The 21,817-nt window shown below is 38.0% G+C and overlaps 9 protein-coding genes across 9 annotated transcripts; 3 read left to right on the top strand and 6 right to left on the bottom strand.

The window, feature by feature from the left end:
- Nucleotides 1–145: 145 nt before the first annotated feature.
- Nucleotides 146–2,207, bottom strand: L201_001205 (uncharacterized protein; the record flags this gene model as incomplete). The annotated part of the gene is made up of 2 exons (XM_066216998.1): nt 146–892; nt 993–2,207. The coding sequence occupies 2 exons, from the start codon at nt 2,205–2,207 to the stop codon at nt 146–148; spliced, it is 1,962 nt and encodes a 653-aa protein (XP_066073095.1).
- Nucleotides 2,208–3,363: 1,156 nt separating this feature from the next.
- L201_001204 (beta-tubulin) lies at nt 3,364–5,083 on the bottom strand (the record flags this gene model as incomplete). Its single annotated transcript, XM_066216997.1, has 7 exons — nt 3,364–3,489; nt 3,557–3,719; nt 3,781–3,917; nt 3,978–4,379; nt 4,435–4,687; nt 4,747–4,953; nt 5,010–5,083. The coding sequence occupies 7 exons, from the start codon at nt 5,081–5,083 to the stop codon at nt 3,364–3,366; spliced, it is 1,362 nt and encodes a 453-aa protein (XP_066073094.1).
- A 1,088-nt stretch (nt 5,084–6,171) lies between these two features.
- L201_001203 (uncharacterized protein) lies at nt 6,172–7,320 on the top strand (the record flags this gene model as incomplete). Its single annotated transcript, XM_066216996.1, has 2 exons — nt 6,172–7,042; nt 7,133–7,320. 2 exons carry the CDS (start codon nt 6,172–6,174, stop codon nt 7,318–7,320), a joined length of 1,059 nt encoding a protein of 352 aa, XP_066073093.1.
- A 596-nt stretch (nt 7,321–7,916) lies between these two features.
- L201_001202 (uncharacterized protein) lies at nt 7,917–9,720 on the top strand (the record flags this gene model as incomplete). Its single annotated transcript, XM_066216995.1, has 3 exons — nt 7,917–8,536; nt 8,600–8,820; nt 8,909–9,720. 3 exons carry the CDS (start codon nt 7,917–7,919, stop codon nt 9,718–9,720), a joined length of 1,653 nt encoding a protein of 550 aa, XP_066073092.1.
- An 881-nt stretch (nt 9,721–10,601) lies between these two features.
- On the top strand, nt 10,602–12,815 carry L201_001201 (uncharacterized protein; the record flags this gene model as incomplete). Its single annotated transcript, XM_066216994.1, has 13 exons — nt 10,602–10,658; nt 10,773–10,802; nt 10,857–10,900; nt 10,961–10,994; nt 11,052–11,066; nt 11,128–11,157; nt 11,218–11,278; nt 11,342–11,401; nt 11,466–11,508; nt 11,569–11,744; nt 11,819–11,981; nt 12,067–12,719; nt 12,772–12,815. The coding sequence occupies 13 exons, from the start codon at nt 10,602–10,604 to the stop codon at nt 12,813–12,815; spliced, it is 1,410 nt and encodes a 469-aa protein (XP_066073091.1).
- Nucleotides 12,816–13,062: 247 nt separating this feature from the next.
- Nucleotides 13,063–13,807, bottom strand: L201_001200 (uncharacterized protein; the record flags this gene model as incomplete). Its single annotated transcript, XM_066216993.1, has 2 exons — nt 13,063–13,223; nt 13,378–13,807. The coding sequence occupies 2 exons, from the start codon at nt 13,805–13,807 to the stop codon at nt 13,063–13,065; spliced, it is 591 nt and encodes a 196-aa protein (XP_066073090.1).
- Nucleotides 13,808–14,340: 533 nt separating this feature from the next.
- On the bottom strand, nt 14,341–15,310 carry L201_001199 (uncharacterized protein; the record flags this gene model as incomplete). Its single annotated transcript, XM_066216992.1, has 2 exons — nt 14,341–14,373; nt 14,522–15,310. The coding sequence occupies 2 exons, from the start codon at nt 15,308–15,310 to the stop codon at nt 14,341–14,343; spliced, it is 822 nt and encodes a 273-aa protein (XP_066073089.1).
- A 685-nt stretch (nt 15,311–15,995) lies between these two features.
- L201_001198 (uncharacterized protein) lies at nt 15,996–17,567 on the bottom strand (the record flags this gene model as incomplete). The annotated part of the gene is made up of 2 exons (XM_066216991.1): nt 15,996–16,612; nt 16,718–17,567. 2 exons carry the CDS (start codon nt 17,565–17,567, stop codon nt 15,996–15,998), a joined length of 1,467 nt encoding a protein of 488 aa, XP_066073088.1.
- A 667-nt stretch (nt 17,568–18,234) lies between these two features.
- L201_001197 (uncharacterized protein) lies at nt 18,235–21,517 on the bottom strand (the record flags this gene model as incomplete). Its single annotated transcript, XM_066216990.1, has 4 exons — nt 18,235–20,223; nt 20,282–20,403; nt 20,469–20,490; nt 20,549–21,517. The coding sequence occupies 4 exons, from the start codon at nt 21,515–21,517 to the stop codon at nt 18,235–18,237; spliced, it is 3,102 nt and encodes a 1,033-aa protein (XP_066073087.1).
- Nucleotides 21,518–21,817: the final 300 nt, after the last annotated feature.

Here is a 21,817-nt window from a genome sequence, read left to right as displayed (position 1 = left end):
GGGAGTTTGATGCATCTCTGGTATATTCGATAAACATACTGCGTACATATCAATCAGTATAGAGTAACACTTCAATCACGCAAGATAAGTAAATGTCAAAAGTCCGATATGCATTGTATGGTTTCTCCTTGTCTTGTTTTGTATTTCATGTACGACGACGACGACGATTTGTACTATGATTATTCGTCTGATCATTGAAAAATAGTGTTGATGTAGATTCTATAACATCAAATAATTCTCCTGCTTTTTTCATAAATTCTTCTTTATTCAATTCTGACATTAATTGGAATACTTCTACATCCAGATAATCTCGATCATTTTCACGTTGATGTTGATGTTGAGGTAACACTGTAACTCTTTCGTACTGTTCATCTTCTTCTTCATTTGATTGAATGTGTTTCTGCTTATCATTATCAGTTGTTGTAGTTGTGGATATCATAAGATTATCGATTAACTTCGATTTACCTTTTCGATCTATTGAATGTGGTAAGAAAGGTGATCTTGGTGAAGGATCATATGAAATATGAGTAGATTGATCTGGTAATGGTAATGAACATTCACGATAACGTTTTTTATATCCTGTCTCTTCATTTTCATCAGAAGTCATAACATTTGACATTACACTTGCTACCCTATCTTTCAGGTCGACATCGTTTGTGTCGAGTGAGTTTGAAGGTGAATTTGATTCAGCTTGGTATGATGAAGGATATCGCAGCCAATCTTTTATGGTATGAAGAGCTGTAGAGCCTTTTCGAAAAGCTGGTGAGACAGGTGTGGATTGTATTCCTCTCAATCTTTTCGCAATTGGGCCGGATTGCCTTATGGTACTTGTATCTGACTTTGGCGGCATACTCTGCAGACTTGATGTCGATTGTACTGAAGATGAAGATCGCTGTTGGTTATAAAGGATGATCAGTGTCAATAACAAGCAGATGAAATCCAACAAGGATGATCGTGAGTGGGTTTTGATTTCCCGAAGAAGGAGTACTCACTTGAGTCCGGTACGATGCTGCCCTGATATGAATATTACCAAGACCACCTCTACCTTTAATCCCGCCTACGCCCCTCATTATACCCATATTTGAGCCAGGCCTGACAGAATTTCTATTATGGTCTACCTCGTAGGCACCTTGATATGTGCGTGGTTGATCGTGATTCATCCGATGATCCCGGTTTTGACCTTGATCAATTACACGATTAGATGGATTATTGTCACTTCTGTCTACCCAAAATCTCCTTGTTGTTAGACTACTACTACTTGAAGGACTAATTTCTCTTGATTTCATTTGTTTATTGCCCAAACTCAAATTATCACTGGGTAAATTACGATTGAATAATACTTCTTTACCAATTTTATATACCATATGCTTTTCTTCTTCTTCTTGACTCTTTTCTACTCTTCGCCTTTTACCCAAAACCAAAGGACTATCATTTTGGAAATTACGATGAAATATCATGTCTCTATCATATTCAAATGATAAATTCCCATTTTCATCATTATCTAAGGTTTCATCTGGTGAAGATGATGATGAAGGTGATGGAGATGGAGAAGGTGATGGACTAGGTCTTTTAGGAAATAATAAAGGTAAGGGTCTATCTGTACCTCTTGATCTTTTCCATAATGCACATGCATTACATAAAGTACCTCTCCATTGTGGTGTATCAATCTCTGAACAATTCGTACACTGTCTTTCACCATTTGAAGTTTTAGATGAAAATCTCGTTCCGTGATTCTGATTCTTCGTTGAACTTGATTTAGGGGGTTTCGATTTGACATTATTGTGTTTGTTGTTATTGCCCCGCGATGATGTTTGATTTATTGTAGTTGGTCCGTTGGTGGAATTGTTATTCACGAGTAAAGGTATATTGTCATTCAGTTGATTCTGTATACGTTGAGTAGGTGAAATTTCAATTAACGGTGGTGAAGTCGGTGAAACTACTAAAAGTGAAGAAGAATTAGAGGGAATTGTTGATTTTTCTTGTTTTTGTGAATTAGTTAATATCGTTAATGATGATGATGATACTTCATTTCCGTTGTCTTTCGGTATAGGTATAGGTTTAGTAACAAGATTAGGAGTTTCAGTTTTCGTTTCAATTTCAGTTTCAATTCCAGGTTCAGTTTTTATAGTTATAGGCATTAAAGGTAATTTCCCGAACTTGTTATCGTGCGATCGGGATGGTGACTGGTGATTTATACTTTCACCCATTTTTTATTGTAAATCAGCTTTATGTCTTGTGTCAATAAGTGTACAGCACCGTAAGTGCCTTTATGTGTGTGTGGGAGTGGCAAATTTTGGCCTGTTTTCTTATATCTGAGCTTGAGTAAGATCTGTCGGTTTTGGATACGTTGTGTAAGCTATACCACCTTCATTGAGCTATACATATGTTTGATGAAGCGAAAAGTGGAGGAAAAGCTATGATGATCATTAGGATCTGTCGTCAGTTCAGCTTTTCTTATATAAATGTATATAATCGAACGCAGGATTAGAAAATTCATTCTTACCTTATAAATACCTTCAACCTTTATGACTTTACATATAAGAACTATTTTTCTTCCTATTTGCCTATTGGTTTCGAGAGGGTATATTATACGCATAGACTGAGAGTTTCCGTGTATTAACCTAAGTGAATTTCGATAGACCATTTTGTTTCATGTATAAGGAAATGTATTCTCTTCCTTTGATAGATAGTCATGTATGAACGTACATCTCGTTATGACATTTAAATTTCCTTTCATGTTGTTTTGTCTAGATACCACAACCATTGTCGTCCAGATATATATGGTATCGCCTAGATGTCTATGAATTCCTTTGAAATCTGTTTTTGCAGGGTCGACTGATAAAGGAGTAAGTGATGTTGTCTCTCCTTCGGATCCGCGTCATCATCTCAACCAAGGGGTTATTGAGCATTTACCGTGAAACCTCCCTTGTTGGTGGCGCGGTTTGCTAGATTATGAGTAGTCTCGATCATGAATAGACGTTAATGATAGATACAAAGCATTATATTTCCGGTGTTGACAACGTTGCATAAGAAACGCGTACCCATATCGTTATATTATTTTTTTCGTTACTATAAAAGTGGAAGGAGGATAGGAAAAACGCAGCACACCGTCCTAAAATAAGACATCGAAGAACTCCAGCTTCGGGTGAGGCGAAAGAATGTTTGAAAAGGGATAAAAGAGGATTTGAAGATTTCAAGGGGAAAGAAATAGTAAAGTGAAGCGAAACCGAGTATAACAAGAATTCCGTGTGAACATAGGACAAATTTGTTTTCAACGATATTCGCGAGATATAATAAGCAGAGAAAGAAATGCTAATTATAGGAAGAGGGGTTAAGAGAAGAAAGGGGTACAACTGAAGTTGATTATATTTCCTCTTCTTCTTCACCGATTGGGATTTCCTCATCACCGTAGATCTCATCATCTGCACCAGCTTCTTGGTATTGCAAGTATTCGGAAACAAGATCTTGCAAGTTAGATTCGGCTTCAGACTATTTTGATTAAATTACATAAGTTTATGTAGACTGCACATGTTGAACAACGCTATAGACAACTTACGAATTCGAGCTCGTCCATACCTTCTCCAGTGTACCAGTGGACATAAGCCTTTCTTCGGTACATAGCAGAGAATTGTTCTCCAATTCTTTTGAAGAGGGATTGGATAGAAGTGGAGTTGCAGATGAAGGTAGAAGACATTTTAAGACCTCGAGGAGGAATGTCACTATCAGGAATACAGTATTAGTGATTTCTCAATATGCAGCATCCATTTCACGATAACTTACCATTGAGCAGCAGAGATGTTTCCTGGAATCCATTCAACGAAGTAGGCAGAGTTCTTGGTTTGAACAGCTTGGATTTGATCTTCGATTTCTTTCATTGAGACTTTACCTCGGTAGTAACAGGCAACGGTAAGGTATCGCTAAGAATATAGTATTATCAGCTTCATGCCTAAATCATCATCTGATAGTCCATTACTTACACCTTGTCGAGGGTCAGAAGCAGCCATCATGTTCTTAGCATCGAACATTTGTTGAGTGAGTTCAGGAACGGTAACAGCTCTGTAAGAAGCTGAACCTCTGGCGGTAAGAGGGGCGAAACCAACCATGAAGAAATGGAGACGAGGGAAAGGAACCATGTTAACGGCAAGTTTTCTCAAATCAGAGTTCAATTGACCGGGGAATCGAAGACAAGTTGTAACACCTGACATGACGACTGAGACAAGGTGGTTCAAATCACCGTAAGTTGGTGTGTTGAGTTTGAGGGTTCTCATACAGATATCGTAAAGAGCTTCGTTATCGATACAGAAAGTCTCGTCGGAGTTTTCGACAAGTTGGTGAACGGAAAGAGTAGCGTTATATGGTTCAACAACGGTGTCGGAAACCTGTAAAGGCTTGTCAGCTTGGGTCAACCAAGAAAATGAGAGCTGAATAACTTACTTTTGGTGAAGGAACAACGGAGAAAGTACACATCATTCGATCTGGGAATTCTTCTCTAATTTTGGAAATTAAAAGAGTACCCATACCAGCACCAGTACCACCACCTAAAGAGTGGGTGATTTGGAAACCTTGAAGACAGTCACATCCTTCAGCCTCTCGTCTTACGACATCGAGAACTGAGTCGATGAGTTCAGCACCTTCAGTGTAGTGACCCTTGGCCCAATTGTTACCAGCACCACTTTGACCGAAAACACTATGAATGGATAGCTTCAGTATTCGACAACAATATGCGGTGAACTCGACGATACTTACAAGTTATCAGGTCTGAATAAACTACCTAATGGACCACCTCTAATTGAGTCCATTGTTCCAGGCTCCAAATCAATGAGAACAGCTCTTGGTACGTATTTACCTGCACCGGCTTCATTGTAGTAGACGTTGATACGTTCAAGTTGAATATCGGTGGTACCTTTGTATGAACCATCGGCTTGAATACCGTGTTCTTCGGAAACAACCTCCCTATTGCGTTGATAGTCAGATACGAGTCGATGATGGAGTAATCGAGATTAACTTACCAGAATTTGGCCCCGATTTGGTTACCACATTGACCGGTTTGAAGGTGGACGATTTCACGCACTGAACGAGTCATATTGGAGTTTGATGTGTTAGGTACAAGTGAAGGTTTTTGATGGATTAGGTAAAAGGTGTAGAGGTTGAAAAGGTGAAGGATGAAGAAAAAAGTGGTTGATGAAGAATGAGTTGATTGTTTTTGTAATTTGGATGAGGTGGATCAAAGCGTAAGGTTAAACACGAAGGTGAAAGAGGTGTGAAAGATGATTCGGTGTTTACGGAAATTGAGGATTGGCAGTGGCAAAGACACGTTGGTTGATGTGTATAGCAGAAATATGTTATGAATAGGGTTTTACAGGTGATCAATGCCAAGTTATAACGCGTTTCAAATAGAGAGAAAGAGAGCATGATTTTATCGTTAGCACATGATGTTCCCTATACCATATTTAACAGGAAGATTAATTCAACTCACTCTTGTCTTGATTTGTCGTTAAGGAATTGGCAGAAAGGTCGTTAAAAGGGGTTATACAAAAGAGTGTGTTGGGATTGAGTTGAGCAAGGATGAAGAAGAGTTTACAAAGATGATAGATGTTGATGAGATGAATTTTCAACGTTGTTGGTTGTTGATGGTCAATGCGTTTTCTAAGATGTTGCGCGTTTACACTTACACACTCCAACGCGTCTTAAAAGATAGACAACTTGAACTTGCGGAAATTTCGGAATTACCTCATAGTGTATTGAGAGTGGCGATTTAATCATCATCAAGTTAGGTTAGTGGCAGGCAGTTTCCTCGAATGCTTACTAGAATATCCTGACTCTGGCATTTTCATTGAATCATTTAAAGAGATGCATATAAGGGAAGGTTTGCACAGGTCATCACGAAATGTAAGTCATGCTACAGTTGGAATAGTTTCATCTTGAATCATTGAGATAATGGACATGAAACATGTAACCCCTTTTTTACTTGGTCTTGGATGGTATGTCTTGTGAGATATCCCCTATTTCGGACGGTAAGGTTTCATATCGTTTTCACGTTCTCAACTCTTTGAGAATCGGTTCTGATCCCCTTGCCAAGAGTATTTAGACTGTATATAACCTGTAAATGTACACAAAAAGCTTGTAAAAAAAGATTTAGCGGCATCAATTACTTCATCAACCGCAATAATTATGAAGGGTATAATCAAGCCTCTCCTCACGACTCAACCGAAAAATCCGAACAAAAATCGGAACAAAGAGTCATATCGATCTTTTAGAGATTCAAGCTCGAGCAGCTCGATAGAAGAAGAAGAAGAAGAAGAAGATTTAGCAATTTCAATAGCTCTTGAAGAATCTGATCCATTTGATCCAGTGCACGCGGAAATTCCTACTCGGTTTCAACCCGGTAGAAATGCTAAAAGGAAAGCTCAAGATTTGATTGATAACAATTTACTTAGAGAAAAGGTTTGGCTGGATACTATTGAAGTTCTGAAAGAAGCCAAAAGACATAAGCTGAAGACTTCCCTCGAGCCTACAAGTATGAAAGCAGCCGTTGAGCGACAGAAGAGATCAGAATCATCTCGAGGTAGCACGCAAAGCAATTACAATGCTGAAGAACCTGAGGAAGACGAGGATGAAGAAGAAGCTCACCAACATAGTGACGCTGAATCCGAAAACACTGATGGAAGCAGCGAGGATGATTCCGATGGGGAAGATGAGCTTCATGACGATGATAGCGGGGACGAAGACAATCCGCTCCCTCCCGAAATAGAAGGAAATTCGTGTGCCCAGAGTCGCCTGGAGGAAATTCGCCAAAGTCGTAAGAGACACAATAGGATTCTGCCATCATCGCAGAAAGAAACAACACCACTAGACAGTCATGCTAAGAGGTCAAAACCATGTTCTACGCATATTTATGTCAGAAAGTTATCAAGAACAGGAACGTCGATCGAGGAGATCTGTCTATTCTGCCAAGACTCAATTTTGGACATCAAGCGGTCAGCTAAATTGAAAGGCTTGGATACCTATTTGACTATATGGAGATGTACAACCTGCGTAGCAAGTAAGTGAATTCTTTATCACTATGCATACCTGATTCTGGGTAAAGTGGGTGGCAGCTAAATAAGATTATCATCATCTTTCACGTGTCTAGGATACTGTATTGGTTGTGCAGAACAGCACGTTATTCACGATAAGGGTGTAACAAATCTCCGAAGTTCAGTTAAAAAGAAATCAAAATGCCCTCATTGCAGATCAATTTGGTCATCTTCCGATATTTTAGCACAAGCCGAACAGCTCGATAAAGGCTCAACCGTAATCGGAAAACAGAACGTCTTGTAATCTAATAATTTGTTGTATCTTGAAAGAGAAGAATTTCCTTGTGAATCTCACGCTATTAACTATCGAACACGCTTTACTCAAAATTAACCGAGGCAGTTCACCGTCTGATAAGCATAAGTGCTTCGTCATGCTCGTACAAAATATTACCAAATCATTCAACCTTATCTTCTTATTGACGTATGACATTTACACAAGGTGTTGCCACTCATGCCATTACAGTACATCGAGTTTAAGCGGTTTACCTCAATCGGATATTGGATTATATATGTTCAAGGTTGATTTAGAGTTCCTTTGAGTTACCATCAAAAAATGAAAAGATCACTTTTACACCTTTAGTACATGTACCTTCCTTTGAATACATACAGGATAGATAAAGGAAACAAATCAAATTGAAACCCATATTCATCTGTCTTTCCTTCTTTTTAGTAGTATCTTTATTGCTGTATATAAACATATAAATATCTTCCTATATTTTTTCCCCTTTCGTATCCTTCAATGTCCAAGCCAAGTACCATCAGCTTCCAGCATTGAATCTTTTGGTTGTTCCGGAATCAATCTCTATCAAGATCTATAGCTTCAAAGACTAGCTCATCAATATGAATCGGTATGAGCCTTATCCTCGAACCATCTCTTCTTCTTCATCTTCAGAATATATTCAATACGGACAACCATCCATCAATGCTAGACCAGCACCATCTCAGTGGAAAAGACCTTTCCAATCTTATGAAGTCAAACAGAATCCATCTCTCAAAACAAAATCAATCAAGCTTCAGCCTTCTAATTCATCTCGGAGTCGATATCAACTTTCTCGAGGAGCTCAAAGAGATGCAAAGTACGATAAGAAAGAAGCTCAAAAAGCTGAATCTCGCATCAAAGCTAAGTCACAGCATATCATGTTACCACCACAACCACCTCCTCATCTGTTACAACCAGTCCATCCTGCATACAGGCAGTACTCTAAGGAAACCTATTATCAGCAACAACCTTTCGAACTTGATAAAGGAAGTTCTAGACCTCCTTTCATCGTACCAATTGCTTCAAATCGGCGAGACCAACAAGACGCCAGGGAAAGGATGAGGCAAAATCAAATATTAGTTATTGAAGGTGCGGGATCAGCACATCAACGATCTACAAAGATAGCAGCAGTACGAGTACGATATCCACATGATGAAAAGAGAATCAAGAGCATACAACTTCAGGTTTTTGTTCGTGCTAAGTATGTTCAAACCCTCCGTTTGCTCCTTTCTTGAAAATTATTGACTGTATATTGTTGATGTAGACCGACTCATTGCGAGTGGAAAGATTGTCAAGCGATCCTCAATTCCTGGGCATCTTTGGAGAAACATATACATCATTGCCATTTACACCCAAAATACACTGCGCCAGGTCCTATCAGCTGTCAATGGCAAGGTTGTGATCAAGTTTTTCCCAATAGAGGTGATTGCGAACATCATGTCCTTGTCAATCATATGGCTCCTTACTGTGCCAGATGTCCATTTAGTAAGTTTGCAGTACTCGTCTAAGTGATATGTATATACATGCTTTTCCGGATATAGGTGTATGAAAATATCCTGACCACGACCTACAGATTGCGAATACGAAGGATCGAATTTCGAGTTGTTGATGGCACACATCGATAGACGACACCCTCATTGTACTCGGGATGATTTCGTACCCGGACTAATCCATCAAAAACCCAATCTTCCACCTTTATCGACTTTACCTCCATTACCTTGCTTAAATGATAAACCGGACAAATACCATCCATTGGTGGATGAAATAAAGCCATGGTCAGGTGGAATAGACAAAAGAAATCGAAGAATGGTAATAGCTAGATGTATGAAAAGGAAGAATCCTACTGGAGTTGATGCTTTCGTTGACAAAAAAGGTGCAGGTGCAGCCATAAAGGTTATCATTGAAAATGCTAGAAGGTTGAACACGGTTTCATCAAATTCTAGTTCAGCTTTAAGAAATATCGTTGAGAATGATCTATTGTTTGCAAATGATGAAGATAAAGATAATATACATGTACCGGACAGTGAAGGTATGCCACTGAATAAAACAACAATAGAATTAGTAGATGTATTAGGATCAGCTAAATTGGCTGCTGAAGAAGCTAGAAAGGATTTAGATATTAGATCAGATTATACTGATCAATCAAGTAATTATGGTATTTCAAGTTCTACTTCAGGCGAGATATCTCCAGCAAGTGTCTTATCTTTCTCAACCTCTGAAGTTGGTTCTTCCTTGAGTAGGCCATGTTCCGTCGATCCAAAGGAAAATCATCGTCAGAACCCAATGGTGAATAAACGAAAAGGGAGTGAAAGATTACGATTAAAGTTGGAAAGGAGTAACTCAACGAGTTCATACGTGGACAGTCTATATAGTGAAGAATCTTGATTTAATGTCTAGGTCTGCTTATAGCTGTATGTAAGAACGAACATCTTTGCTAATTTTGTATATTCGTCTATTTTGGGCTCACGTCAGCTATTGTCACTTGTACTCTCAAGCTAAGCTTTTTGCTAGTCATGCATCTAATCTTGGAACGTGTTCTTGTAATCATCTATCGATTCATTAGACAAAATCTTAATGCTGTCAATCGTGATTAGGAAAGTTTGTATTCGATGTTTTCGAAGCGATTCAAAGTGGAGGTGATTCAATGTTGATCGTTAGATTTGTTTACGATAAGTATCCTACAATAAAATGATATAATGCATGTTCATGTTTCTTTTCGCATAGCATTTGAGGATAATTCATTGACGTTTAGACACGACCGAAGGTGCAAGGATTGATAGCTTGTTAAGTTCTGCTTCCTCCAATTTGACAAGATGCAAGCTCCTCAATTGTGAGCAGTGAATAATGAATTTTATCTTAGAAAGATTCACTAATGCAAAATTATAGGAGACTGAATGAGCGTCAAGCTAATCCTAATCCGTAAGCTGGACAATAGTGAATACCAGATTATATGTATATCCCAGTAGGCTGATGTATGAACGCTCTGATAGGTATATCATCTTTATTCGATCTCTGCGGAGTAAGAAAGATAATACAGTTGGTCATCCATGATTCCCCGTTCCGATTATGATAATTTGAGCTGATTTTACAAGAAATAGGATGCAGAAGATATCTTGAAAGCAGTTGGTACGCTTATTCTCACTTTAATCACCTCCTTGTGAAGTGAATCATAATGCTAATTTCTATGTATAGCTGCTCAGGTATGCTGTCCCATATAGATATCGTTCATTCAAGTTAATGATTTTGCTTGATAGATGAAGAATATAATGAGAGATAGGTTCATGCAGGTACATACTTTAGAGGAAGCAGAATTCAATCGAGTGGTGAGTTAAGGTATCTTGTTAACATACAATATACAATGGAGAATGAAGCACTTTAGCCATTCCTCATCTACTTTGGAAATGTAAAGTGGTGGTACTGATCTGGTTGAAACATAGTTTGCAGGTAGAAATTGGAACCATGGTCAAGTGAGCTCTTCGAATACTATTCAATAACCAGACAACTCATAAAGAATACATTAGAGTATAGAGCTAGTTTTGAGAGGACCTACAGGTCGTTTTTTACCGTAAGTCACCTTCAATTATGGTATACCTGGTTCGAATCGCTAATGAGTATAATCTCTTAGAATGTCATACATTATCTCTGTCATGTGTCATGAGGTGAGTCTAACTTAGTGAAGCTGATTCTAATGTTGTAGCTGACCCTATACAATTTAGATGGCTCACATAGAAGTAAGCTACGACCTTATCTCAATGACAGTGCGGAGCGACAAAGCTGACGAGACAGTTTTAGCAAATGAATCATGGACCGAAATTTCAGAAAGTATGTCTACACTTTTGGTCGTGTTACGTCGTCCCATACTCAGCTGATCACCAATCTTAGCTTATGGCGGAAATCAAAGCCGACGTGAGTCGTCTACAGGCTAGAGGATACTATGGTGATGGTCAGTGAGAAATACAATATATTCAGAATTATCTTTCCAATCTGATTAACAATTGTCTGGTAGGCTTCTGGTCCGATGGAAAACGTTTGAGAGATAGTGTAAGGATGGGAGGTGAAGGGTATCGTAAGCTGCTCTCTTGGTGACAAACATACCACATGATTTCAGCTTATGCTTCTTTGTTTGATAGGTGCTTCCGATTTCCCAGAATATGTTTGTGGTGTTAGTGCTGCGTAAGTATTTCATCGGTATGCTGGAGCTGTTCACTGATTGAACTTATGAGCATTTCACAGAGACGCAAGAAAAGCAAAAAGACCTACACGTGGACCTGGATCAAGTCGAGCTCCAGGACTAGTGAAAGGTGAAGCTTCTCATCGTTCAGGTAGACAAACGGAATATAAACGTAAAGCAGGTATGAAGAATAACGCGGATATGGGAGAGGGTGGATCAAGGTTAGATGGTGGTCGACGTAAGTTAAACACCACCGCTCCATTCGTCACCTAAGCTCTGGTTTGATATGCTCATTGGTACATCAACCCGTAGAAATTACTAAAGAAGATCGAGAACAACGTAAATCTTACATCGAGGATATCAGTCAAGCACTTTTAGACCAAGGCATGAGCTTGACGAAAGCTAAGAAGAGAGCAGGTGAAATGTGGGAAGAAGATAATCCATGGTGGAAAGACGGAAGTACGAGAGGAAAAGTGTGAGTAAGCTAGACCACCTGTATACTTTATTCATGCAAACGTATTATCAAACAATGAACTCAAGATGCTTTTTCTGTTGTATAGGGCAAAATCGAAAAATGCAACCGAAATGAGAGCAGCAGCGGCTGAAGCGCGTCTTCGAGCTCTTGCTGGACCTTCTACTAGCGAAATCAAACCACCAATTACACCCAAAGATGAGGAAAATGAAGAAGTAAACACAAGTGAAGAAGAAGAAGATGTCAAACCTGTATTTGATGAATATGATGAAGTGGATGATCCACATATAAATGCAGAAGAAAGGAGAAAGGAAATGGAGGATGAGATGAACGATGAAGAGCGTGAAGCACTTAGAGGTGGTTGGGAAGAGTATATTAGCCCTCTTAAATCAGGTGGATCATCGAAAGATCTAAATAATGGTATTAAAAGAGAAATGTCACCACCTCCTCAACGAGAAAGTCCATCCAAACCGATAAAACAGCCTAAAATCCCCAAACCGACACCTCATTTCGGCGCAGATCTTGTACGGCAAGAACGTCTGAAAGCTTTAGGTCTAGCATCGACATCATCATCGAAAAGTCGTACGGTTGGTGTTGCACCGATCTTCCATTCAAAACCGACATCTGAAAAAGATCTCACAGAAAAGAAACCGGATATTCCGGTGATAAGAGAAGACGGAAGATCAGGATGGGAATGCAAGTTGTGTACCTTTATCAATCTAGCGGATCATGGTAGATGTGGTGAGTTGGCTGAATACACTATATACGGTATTCCGCTGATAGATAAAAACAGAAATGTGTCAAGCTAGGCCCGATGGGAGTATGCCGAATCCTTAGCGCTACTAGCGGCATCTACAAACGGCTTGCAATCACCGGATGGACATGAACTACCTTTGTCATTTTAGAAGCAGAATGTGGTAAGGATATTAGCGTATGGGACAGAATACCATGATTTACTTGATTACGTGTAACTTATATGGACACAAGAAAGTCAAAATTCATAATTCACTTGGATGATTTTCAATCTTTATAATACAATTGTAAATTTGACCTGCGATCAGTCACACATCCAACATATCAACTATCAACCTCGTTCTTCAAGTAACAATTCAGGATCAAATGCTCTAGCTTGATTTTTTATAATTTTTATATCCCAGGGTCTTCTACATGCTGGACAAGTTGATTTACCCATTAATCCAGGAAAAGGAGGTTTTATATATTGAATAGCGCAAGATATACAGAATACTACAACTCCGGAAATTAGCATGTTATCAAACGCATAACTCAGACTAGGCAATATTAGAGTAGATGGATAGGGCGGATTGATTAGAAATAAATTGGTTTGGCTGTACTGTTCGTGTGATAGGAAACGATAATTAAAAAAAAATATTGAACTCACATGCACCACAATCTCTTTGATCACAACACCATAAAGATAATCCACCATCTATACCACCCCTTTTATTATCATTTTGTTTTTCAATTATATCTTGAATATCTTCTAAACAAAGTAAACATTCGAAAGATACATCATCTTTCTGTTTATGATTCGGTTCCTCTTTATCTCCCAATAGAAATGATGAGGTCTCCCAAGAATAAGATGAAGATGAGGATGAAGAAGATGAAGGAGATGATATTGCTCGAGCTTGTCTTTCTAGCCGTTCTTTCATCAATCCCTTATTGATCTTATCAATTTCAGCTTTCTTCTTTTCTTGAATACGTTGTCTAGCATATTTCTTTTCTTTAGGTATCGCCTTATCGATTTTCTTATTAGCTTTGGTTTTGGCTTTACGTGTTGCTTTAGGTTTAAGAGGACTGTTATTTGGCATTTTGTGGAGGAGTTCAAGAAGCGAGAGATATATTTTGATTTGATGAGTTATTACAGGTTATACTGTATAGGATGTGCTGTATCTCAAGTGGTAATTTCACTATTCTAAGCTTATGGTAGGTATCGCGTAAACATAAGTAAAATGAAGAATATAAGAGAACTGACAAGATTTAACGAAAAGATGAATGAACGAGATCATGGGCTGTTTAATGTATATTCCGCTTACCTATGTTCAGTTGTGAGCTATCTTTTTCAGTGATATCGAAAGGAGAAAGGTCCGAGCGCATAATTACAGAATACTTTGATACATAAATCTTACCAAAACTTTTCGAGATTTTATTCTACATTCTCAATAAAGAATCGTATCAAGAGAAAAAGAAATAACAATATATGATATTTACTTTACTTTTCTACAGAAAAAGGTGATCTGCTTTACATGGTATTATTTACAAATTGATGTTCGGGATAATACCATTAAGAATATCCCAACATAATTTAGTTTGTATTTTCTGTGCTTGGGGGTTTTGGACGTCGCTAGACTTCAATGGGTCGCTCATTGGCGATGATCTGTTCCGAGAGAAAAAGATTTGATACGTATTAGCAAAATACCTTATGTTTGATAGTGTAAAGTGGAACAAGGGATGACAGTACAATGATCATATTCCACGTAGAGTATGATATCTAATGAGAACATATAAGGGGGGAATTCACGTACGCGTGACACCATACGAGCATGACGTAGTATCTTAGTGCGTTTGGACCTCTTGTGGTTCATATCTTCAGCTTGAGCTGCGAGGGATCGATTTATAGCATCATACTGTGTAGTCTTAATCAATGACTTTTCAACTTTTTTAGCTTTTTTAATTCCTATAAATACGATTTCATCATCTTCTGATACATTCTTTTCTTCTTCTGTAATGTTAGACGAATTCGTATTGCGAATGGCGAGACCTCTTTCAGCTCTTCCTTTATTGATAGGTATCTGCTTCGGGATAGTCGTAATAACTTCTTTTCCATCCTTGAAATTTGGTGCAATTGCAGATGTTATTTTCTCTGCTTGATAAGAGAGGAAAGATTCTCCTAATATGCGCCGGAAACGTTTTGGGGGTATGACTTTATAGTATTTTTCTCTTCTAGATCTCCATGCATCTTTATGTATCTGCGTTTGCTGATTAGGTTTGACAGCTGCTTTCAATCCTACTGCTGGTGCTCTTACTGGACGACCAGGGGTAGTTAGGTGTTCAAGAGGGATAGTTTCTGCTTTGCGTTTGTGACCTGATACCGAGGGCTGAGCTGTAGTGTTTCGAGGTTGATGAAGAATTGGAATTCCTTTTGTATTTGATTTGAAAGCATGGAGTTGTATTTGCTTGTTGAGAGGCATTTGTGCAGGAGCGGCTGAAAGAAGTCCAATCGGATGAGATTGGTAATCTGTTTTGATATTGTGTCGAGATTGATAAGCTTTAACAGTCTCAGCAACTGCCAGAAATTGGTTATGACTTGTCATGATGATTGATACTGTATTGTACTCGTACTGTACGAGCACCGTACTGGTTCAGGCGGTTTGTTTGGTCGTAAGGGGTTATACCTTCCTTAAGCTCTCTTATACCTTTCTTATGCTAAGTATCTACTGTAATCTTACAGGCTGATTTGATTTTTCGTGTATACTCTATATACTGTACAGTATAGATATTGTACTAGGTTCTATATTAAGTGAAAATTGATAACCTCCTTGATATCGATGATATATCGTTCGATTGGTATTTTAGGTGGAAAGTGTAAAGCAAAAAAGGATCATTTCCCTTTATAATTCAATAACCTCTTGACTTTGTGATTATGGCAATACTGTACCGTACGTGTGAGGATTAATCAAGTCGAGTCAACTGATGTGATTGATGTCATTTGACTATTTTCGGATTGATCCAACAATCCAGTCAACCCTCGTCATCTCCTGTGACAATGTACCCTTGCAGTCAAACCATAAATGTTTTTGGTCATACAATTGATATCAATGTACATGAAGTGAGTGATTACCAAGAAATCTAACAACTCTGCATGTATAATGGTATTAACAATTTATAATACAAGTTGTTACCTATACAATTTGATTTTATCTGCTTTGTGGAAGATGCAAATGTATAGAGTTTCCTTCTTGGTTATTACTTGTGACAATAGCCATAAAGCAGGAAGCCTCAGAACAACGTATCTAGATCGATAATGTAGATATCCGATATGAAAAACGAGGACCACCTATCAGCTACTGTATATCTATTTCTACTACTTGTTAACTTTCTTTCTGAAATTCTACTTTTATATCCTGCTGTACCAGTGGAGCTTGAGCCTGATGCATGGGGATTCCCTCTTATGCCATTACCCACCCTTACGAAACCGTCATTATCGTTCGATGATGTTGCTCTTCCGATGGAATTGTTTCTTTGAGGTTGAGTCGGGTTGGATGCATTCGAAGGTGCAATTGGTATAGTGGGAGCAAAATTTTCGAAACTCATAGGTGGTAATCTCGGTGTATCGTCCATTCTGTGCATTATGTGAGTTCTGTGAGGTTCCCTTGCCACGCGAGCCGTGTCCTGTCTTTGCGCAATTGTATTCGTCGATGAACCTGAAGCAGAGGCTACTTTAAATGTTTGTTGTGGCTGTAGGTTTGTCATAGTATATTTTGATGGATCATAAGCTTTAGCTTGTTCTTGAATATCCGTTGTATTCCATTCTCTTGTACATGCTGGACAAATTGGTTTTTCGGATTTTGATTTCGATCTGTCGATACAATCCATCGCACAGCCTATACAGAATACTACGAGTACGCAGATTATATACATCATCAGCTTCCGACCAAATAAGAGACGTCAATGAAAAAGCTGATTACAGAGTGCAACGAATTCCAAATTAGTTTACTCACAAGCACCACATCCACCTAATTCACAAGACCATAAAGACAAACCACCACCTAAACCACCTTTACCTTGTTTTATAGCATTTTCAAGTATTTCTGATAATTCTTCTGAACAAATTATACATTCTGCTTCGAATTCTTCGGTTGGTGGTGGTTGAGCATTACAAGTTTGATTTATGCCCTCTTCTTTACGTGTTGTATTTTGAGATTCTTTACGTTCACTTGACGACGTTGAGTTACCGGTATTAGACTGAGTTTTGATGGCAGATGTTGAAATTCCAGTTGCAGTTGTGGAATAGTCGCCTACATCTACCTTGATCCAATTTGGACTTACTACTTTAGCATGTGAATGAGTTTTCGATTTTTTATTTGGTGTGGATTTTGTATTATCAGTCCTAGCAGAAGACGATGACGTTGAAGAAGATAATGTATTTGATGATTTTTTAGGAATGATCACTCCAACGATGAAACTCTTCTTCTTCTTCGTCTTCATTCTTGAAATTGCTCCTTTTGATTTGGACGTATTATCGACTTCTAGGTGATCTAGATCTTGATTTGATTTTGGTAAATTTGAATTTGATCTTGATCTTGTATGTTTAGAAGGTGTATCGCTCACTTGATCATCTTCATCATTATCTTCATCCTCATCGTCATTTGTTTCATCTTCATCTTGTTTCTGGTTGAGTAAATGGGTGCTACTCCGTGAACGAAGTGAATAATCATGAGTAACTCTAACATGTGGAGTATCGACATGAACATCCGACTTATTCAAAGAATTGTTTTGTCTCGAAGCAGGAGTAGGTGTTGATGGTGGTGAAGTTGGAGGAGATCTTTTCTTCTTATTTGATCGAGCCATTTTGTTCGCTTATACTTGACAGTATATCTGATATTCTGATATTCCAAGATGATATAGTCTGATCAGAGCAAAAGACCTTACTGTATATATCTTGCTCCAAAATAACAATAAACCTTCTGATTGCCAAGTATGGAGGAAACAAAAGGAATAAAACCAAAATCAGGATTTATGTAGTTATCCTCTCCCATCATGCATGTGTGTTTGATTGATTGATTGATTGTAATTATACAAACAAAGTTTACACAACTTTTTGATCGGTATTTACCGCATAAAAGGGATCCAAGGGGACCGTGCTGGATGAAAAGAGAATAGCTAGTAGATTGATCAAGGTTGACTCATGCTTATGAGGATCCGTGCAATTTATTGTTATACAGTAAGTTATGTTTCTGTGACTGCCACTTTTTAATACGTCTTGATGCTGTTAAACTTCAAAAGGTTGTTGACAAGACAATGGTTTTTACGCGATTCAAATTCCCATTAGAATGCTATGGGACCAATCTTTTGCCTGAAGTGGAGACAGCGCGTCCATATACAATACCGTTTGATAGCTATTAGATGTACATACATAAAAGAAAGTACATACAGATATACAACATTTTGAAATGCCATTATATCATTACTTTATAAAGATATTACACTAAAATGACGTGTCCTCTATTTATATCGTTTACTTGGCTGTCCCAAGCTTTCCTTTATTATTATTACTATTATGTTGATAGCTATTACTACTAGAAACATCTTTATCACGTTTATTATTGATATTTTCTTTCAATAATCTTTCTTTTTCTTTTTGAGCATTTAACATTTGTAAATCTTCTGGAATTGTCATTAAATTCCTTACATTTGGAGGTAATAATTTTGCAGCTTCGAAATATCTCATTTTTTTTAATGCAGGTAAAGGATAAAATTTTGATAATGCAACTAATTCTAATCTCAATTGACGTAATTCTTTTGTATCTCCTGAATCAGGTGGATCTGAATGTGGATTGATAGTGATCACATCCTTGCTTTGAGCTATATTATTATCGTGATGGGATTTAATTGGATCTTGTTTATTAGATGGGTTAGATGAAGATTCAAGTTTGATTTTCTTTATATTATCATTATCATCATCATTATTATCGTCTTCTTCTTCTTCTTCTCTTTTTCGTTTTGATCCTTCAACAATATTATCCATAAGGGAATTCACGGATCTATTTTCATATTCAGATTGATTGTTCTTTACATCATCTAATTTGGCCCTCAATTTTTTATCTAAATTTTCAATTTCTTTACCAGTCCAAATTAAACCATCTTTTATACCATTTAAACCAGATTTTTTACCACCTACACCTTGATGTAAAAAATCATTTTCTAATCTTAATAAAGGTTTAATATCCATTGGATTTAATGGTGATGTTAATTCATTTAATGCTATTTTACTATATGAATTATACATTAAATCTTTAATATAACTTGATCTTTTATCGATAGAAGGTTTAGATAATCCTTTATATATACCTGATACGATTTTTCTTGATTTTGATCTTTTAGATATTAATCCATCATGATATTTTTCGAATACGTATTCATCCAATGGAATCGAGTCTTCATCATTCTTCACTTTTATGTCTTCATCGCTTAATACGTTCTGACGATTTGAAGTTGACGAGACTTCTTTAGCACTTTTCATAGCTCCATCGACAAATTTCGATATACTACTCAAATAAGCTTCTCCTCTCGTATCACCAGTAACCATTTCCCTTATCCAATCATTTGCATTTCTATTTAATGGATAAGGGTTTTCGTATATATCAACCCAAGTCGAAGGTTGATTCGGTGGTGGTGGAGGTAGCTGAGGACGTAACGAATTTGGTTTCGGTTTTAGGGGTCTTAAATGCTCAGACAAAATCTCATCGTCTGAATCTTTATTTGATATAGGACCCAAAGTTTTCCTTAAATACTTGATTTCAGCTACAATTTCAGAATCTAAACCAAATTCTTTAGGATCTAATTCTCTTTCTATAATTTTATCCCTTCTCGGATTATAAGCTGTAAATGGTGTAGGTGGTTGTCCAGCCATTGTAGTAGGTCCGCTTAACGATGTGTCACTTTCCCACCATTGCCCTTGTCCTTGTCCTTGGTTTGCAGATTTCCTTAATCTCCTCCAATCTATAAATTTACTTAATTCATCTTTAGATGGTATTCTCCATTGATCTAATAGAGAGACTACATCATCCATTTCAGCTAAATCTCTTGCTCCATCGATTTCCCAATTCCGCCATTTTCCACCGAATTTCTCACGACTCCTAACTACCCTTTTAGCATGTATCCTCTTTCCTCCGTTTAAATTCCATCCTACGGCCAACGCCTGTAGAGAATTAGGAGGGAAATTCAACATTTGTTCAGGTATATAGGACGTCGGCGGTAGATCTTCAACACGTCTCAATGATTCGTCTAATCCTACTGTACCTTCTCTGCCTGAGAAGACTGAGAAACCTCTGCCAAAAGGTGTAGCAGATTCCCTTGTAGGTGAGGGGGAAGGTGTAAGCACTAAAGGTTTGGATCGTTCAACGTGTTTCAATCCAATAGTAAGTACTCTTCCTGCTGAATTATACGGTACTGTTCCAGGAGGATTGAACTTTTGAGCGGCTTCCACAAGCATTCGAAGATCGACCTGGCCAAATCAAATATTAGCTAACAACGTTTAGGTTTGACTATCACAGCTAATTCACCTCGAGCTGTTCGACACTCGTATATTCTCCGTTATCCACCTTACTTTGCATGGTACCCATGTCCATCATCTTGTCTTCTCCTCCGATAATATCCAGATAATCTGGGAATGCTTCAAGATCAACTATATATACACAATATATTAGTCATTACTTCTTATCACGATGACTTTGAGAGTAGGCAACTAACCAGGTTCTTCGAATAGGGCGTACTTGATAAAACCAAGATGATGTCAGCACATACCCCTTCATAACCTATATTTAACTTACATCGTCTTTCCTCCTCATCTCTACCAGAATCTTGTTCAACAGTTCCTTCAGAGGTCTCTTGATTCTCATCCATCTACCACCTGTCCTCCCTCTTCCACTTTGAGGTGTATCTTCGTAACCTGTGACATCATTTTGTGGTGTTCCTACACCGATTGAATCGCCATTATATGCTGACGGACTTAAAGGTAATGAAAGCGGATCAGGGGAAGTAGCCTCAGAAGAGTCATGCGTTATACTGTTCGCCGCCGTAGTGGTAGCAGTAGGAGTTTCGAAAGTTGTAGTAGTTTCTGATAATGGTATAAAGGATTTAGTCGGTGTAGATACTGATGTAGCTGTTTCAGACAATAGTCTAGATGGAATGGCAGATGGTTTACTTGATCTTCCTATACCTGTTGATCTAGACTTAGCCGAAGAGGAAGATTTAGACGTTCTAGGTGTTGATTTAGTTCCCGTTGTATTTCTCTTTGACGTAGTAGGTCGAGAAGGTTTACTTTTGTTGGCTGGAGTGGGTGTCATCGGTACGGCAGCAACACTGATAGCTGGGTGTTCTGTTTCTTGTTCAATCTGTTCTTCATCCGGTTGTTGATGTAATAATGAAGAAGGATTTGGTATAATTATTTTTGATGGACCAGCTTTATTGTCGTTTTCATCATTCAGGGAAATTTCTTGGTTGTTATTCTGCTCATTTACGGGTGTATCCTCAGCGTTAGATACCTTTGACTTGATTTTCTTCTTCTTCTTTCCTCCTTCCTCTTGTTCCGTGTTTGATGGTGTCGAAGGAGGTAAATCATCTTGTTGTATGAGTTTGTCTTTTCCTTTTCCCTTTTTACCAGTCGTTAATTTTATTGTAGGCGTAGGCGTAGGTGTTGGGATTGATGTAGAAGGTAAAGGAGCAGGATTTGATAATTTTGATCCTAGTGATAATTTTAATTTTATAGGTTGTATTTTTGGTGTAGACGGAGTTACCATCTTTATTAGATCAACACTTGATCGATACAATCTGATCTATAAACCAGTATGGACAGGACAATTGGACAAAGTGGACCTGCCGAGTGGAGGTAGTATCTGGTTCTTACGTCTTGGTTTGATCTTGACTTGACCTTGGAAATGTTTGTTACGAAGAAGCTTAAAGCTATGTATGAGATGGCCAAGAAAGAGTAGGTAATTGCCGCTGTAACACGTCCTTTATTTCTGCTGGGCAACAAATATGTATATTCCCCTCATTTAACTCTTAGTTATCTGACCACGTGAACGGTGGGATCACGTGAT

The sequence above is a fragment of the Kwoniella dendrophila genome, chromosome 1, assembly GCF_036810415.1.
Source record: "Kwoniella dendrophila CBS 6074 chromosome 1, complete sequence".
Classification (NCBI taxonomy): domain Eukaryota; kingdom Fungi; phylum Basidiomycota; class Tremellomycetes; order Tremellales; family Cryptococcaceae; genus Kwoniella; species Kwoniella dendrophila.
Note: the sequence above shows the minus strand (reverse complement) of the source record. Positions and strands in the feature narration are given on the sequence as shown.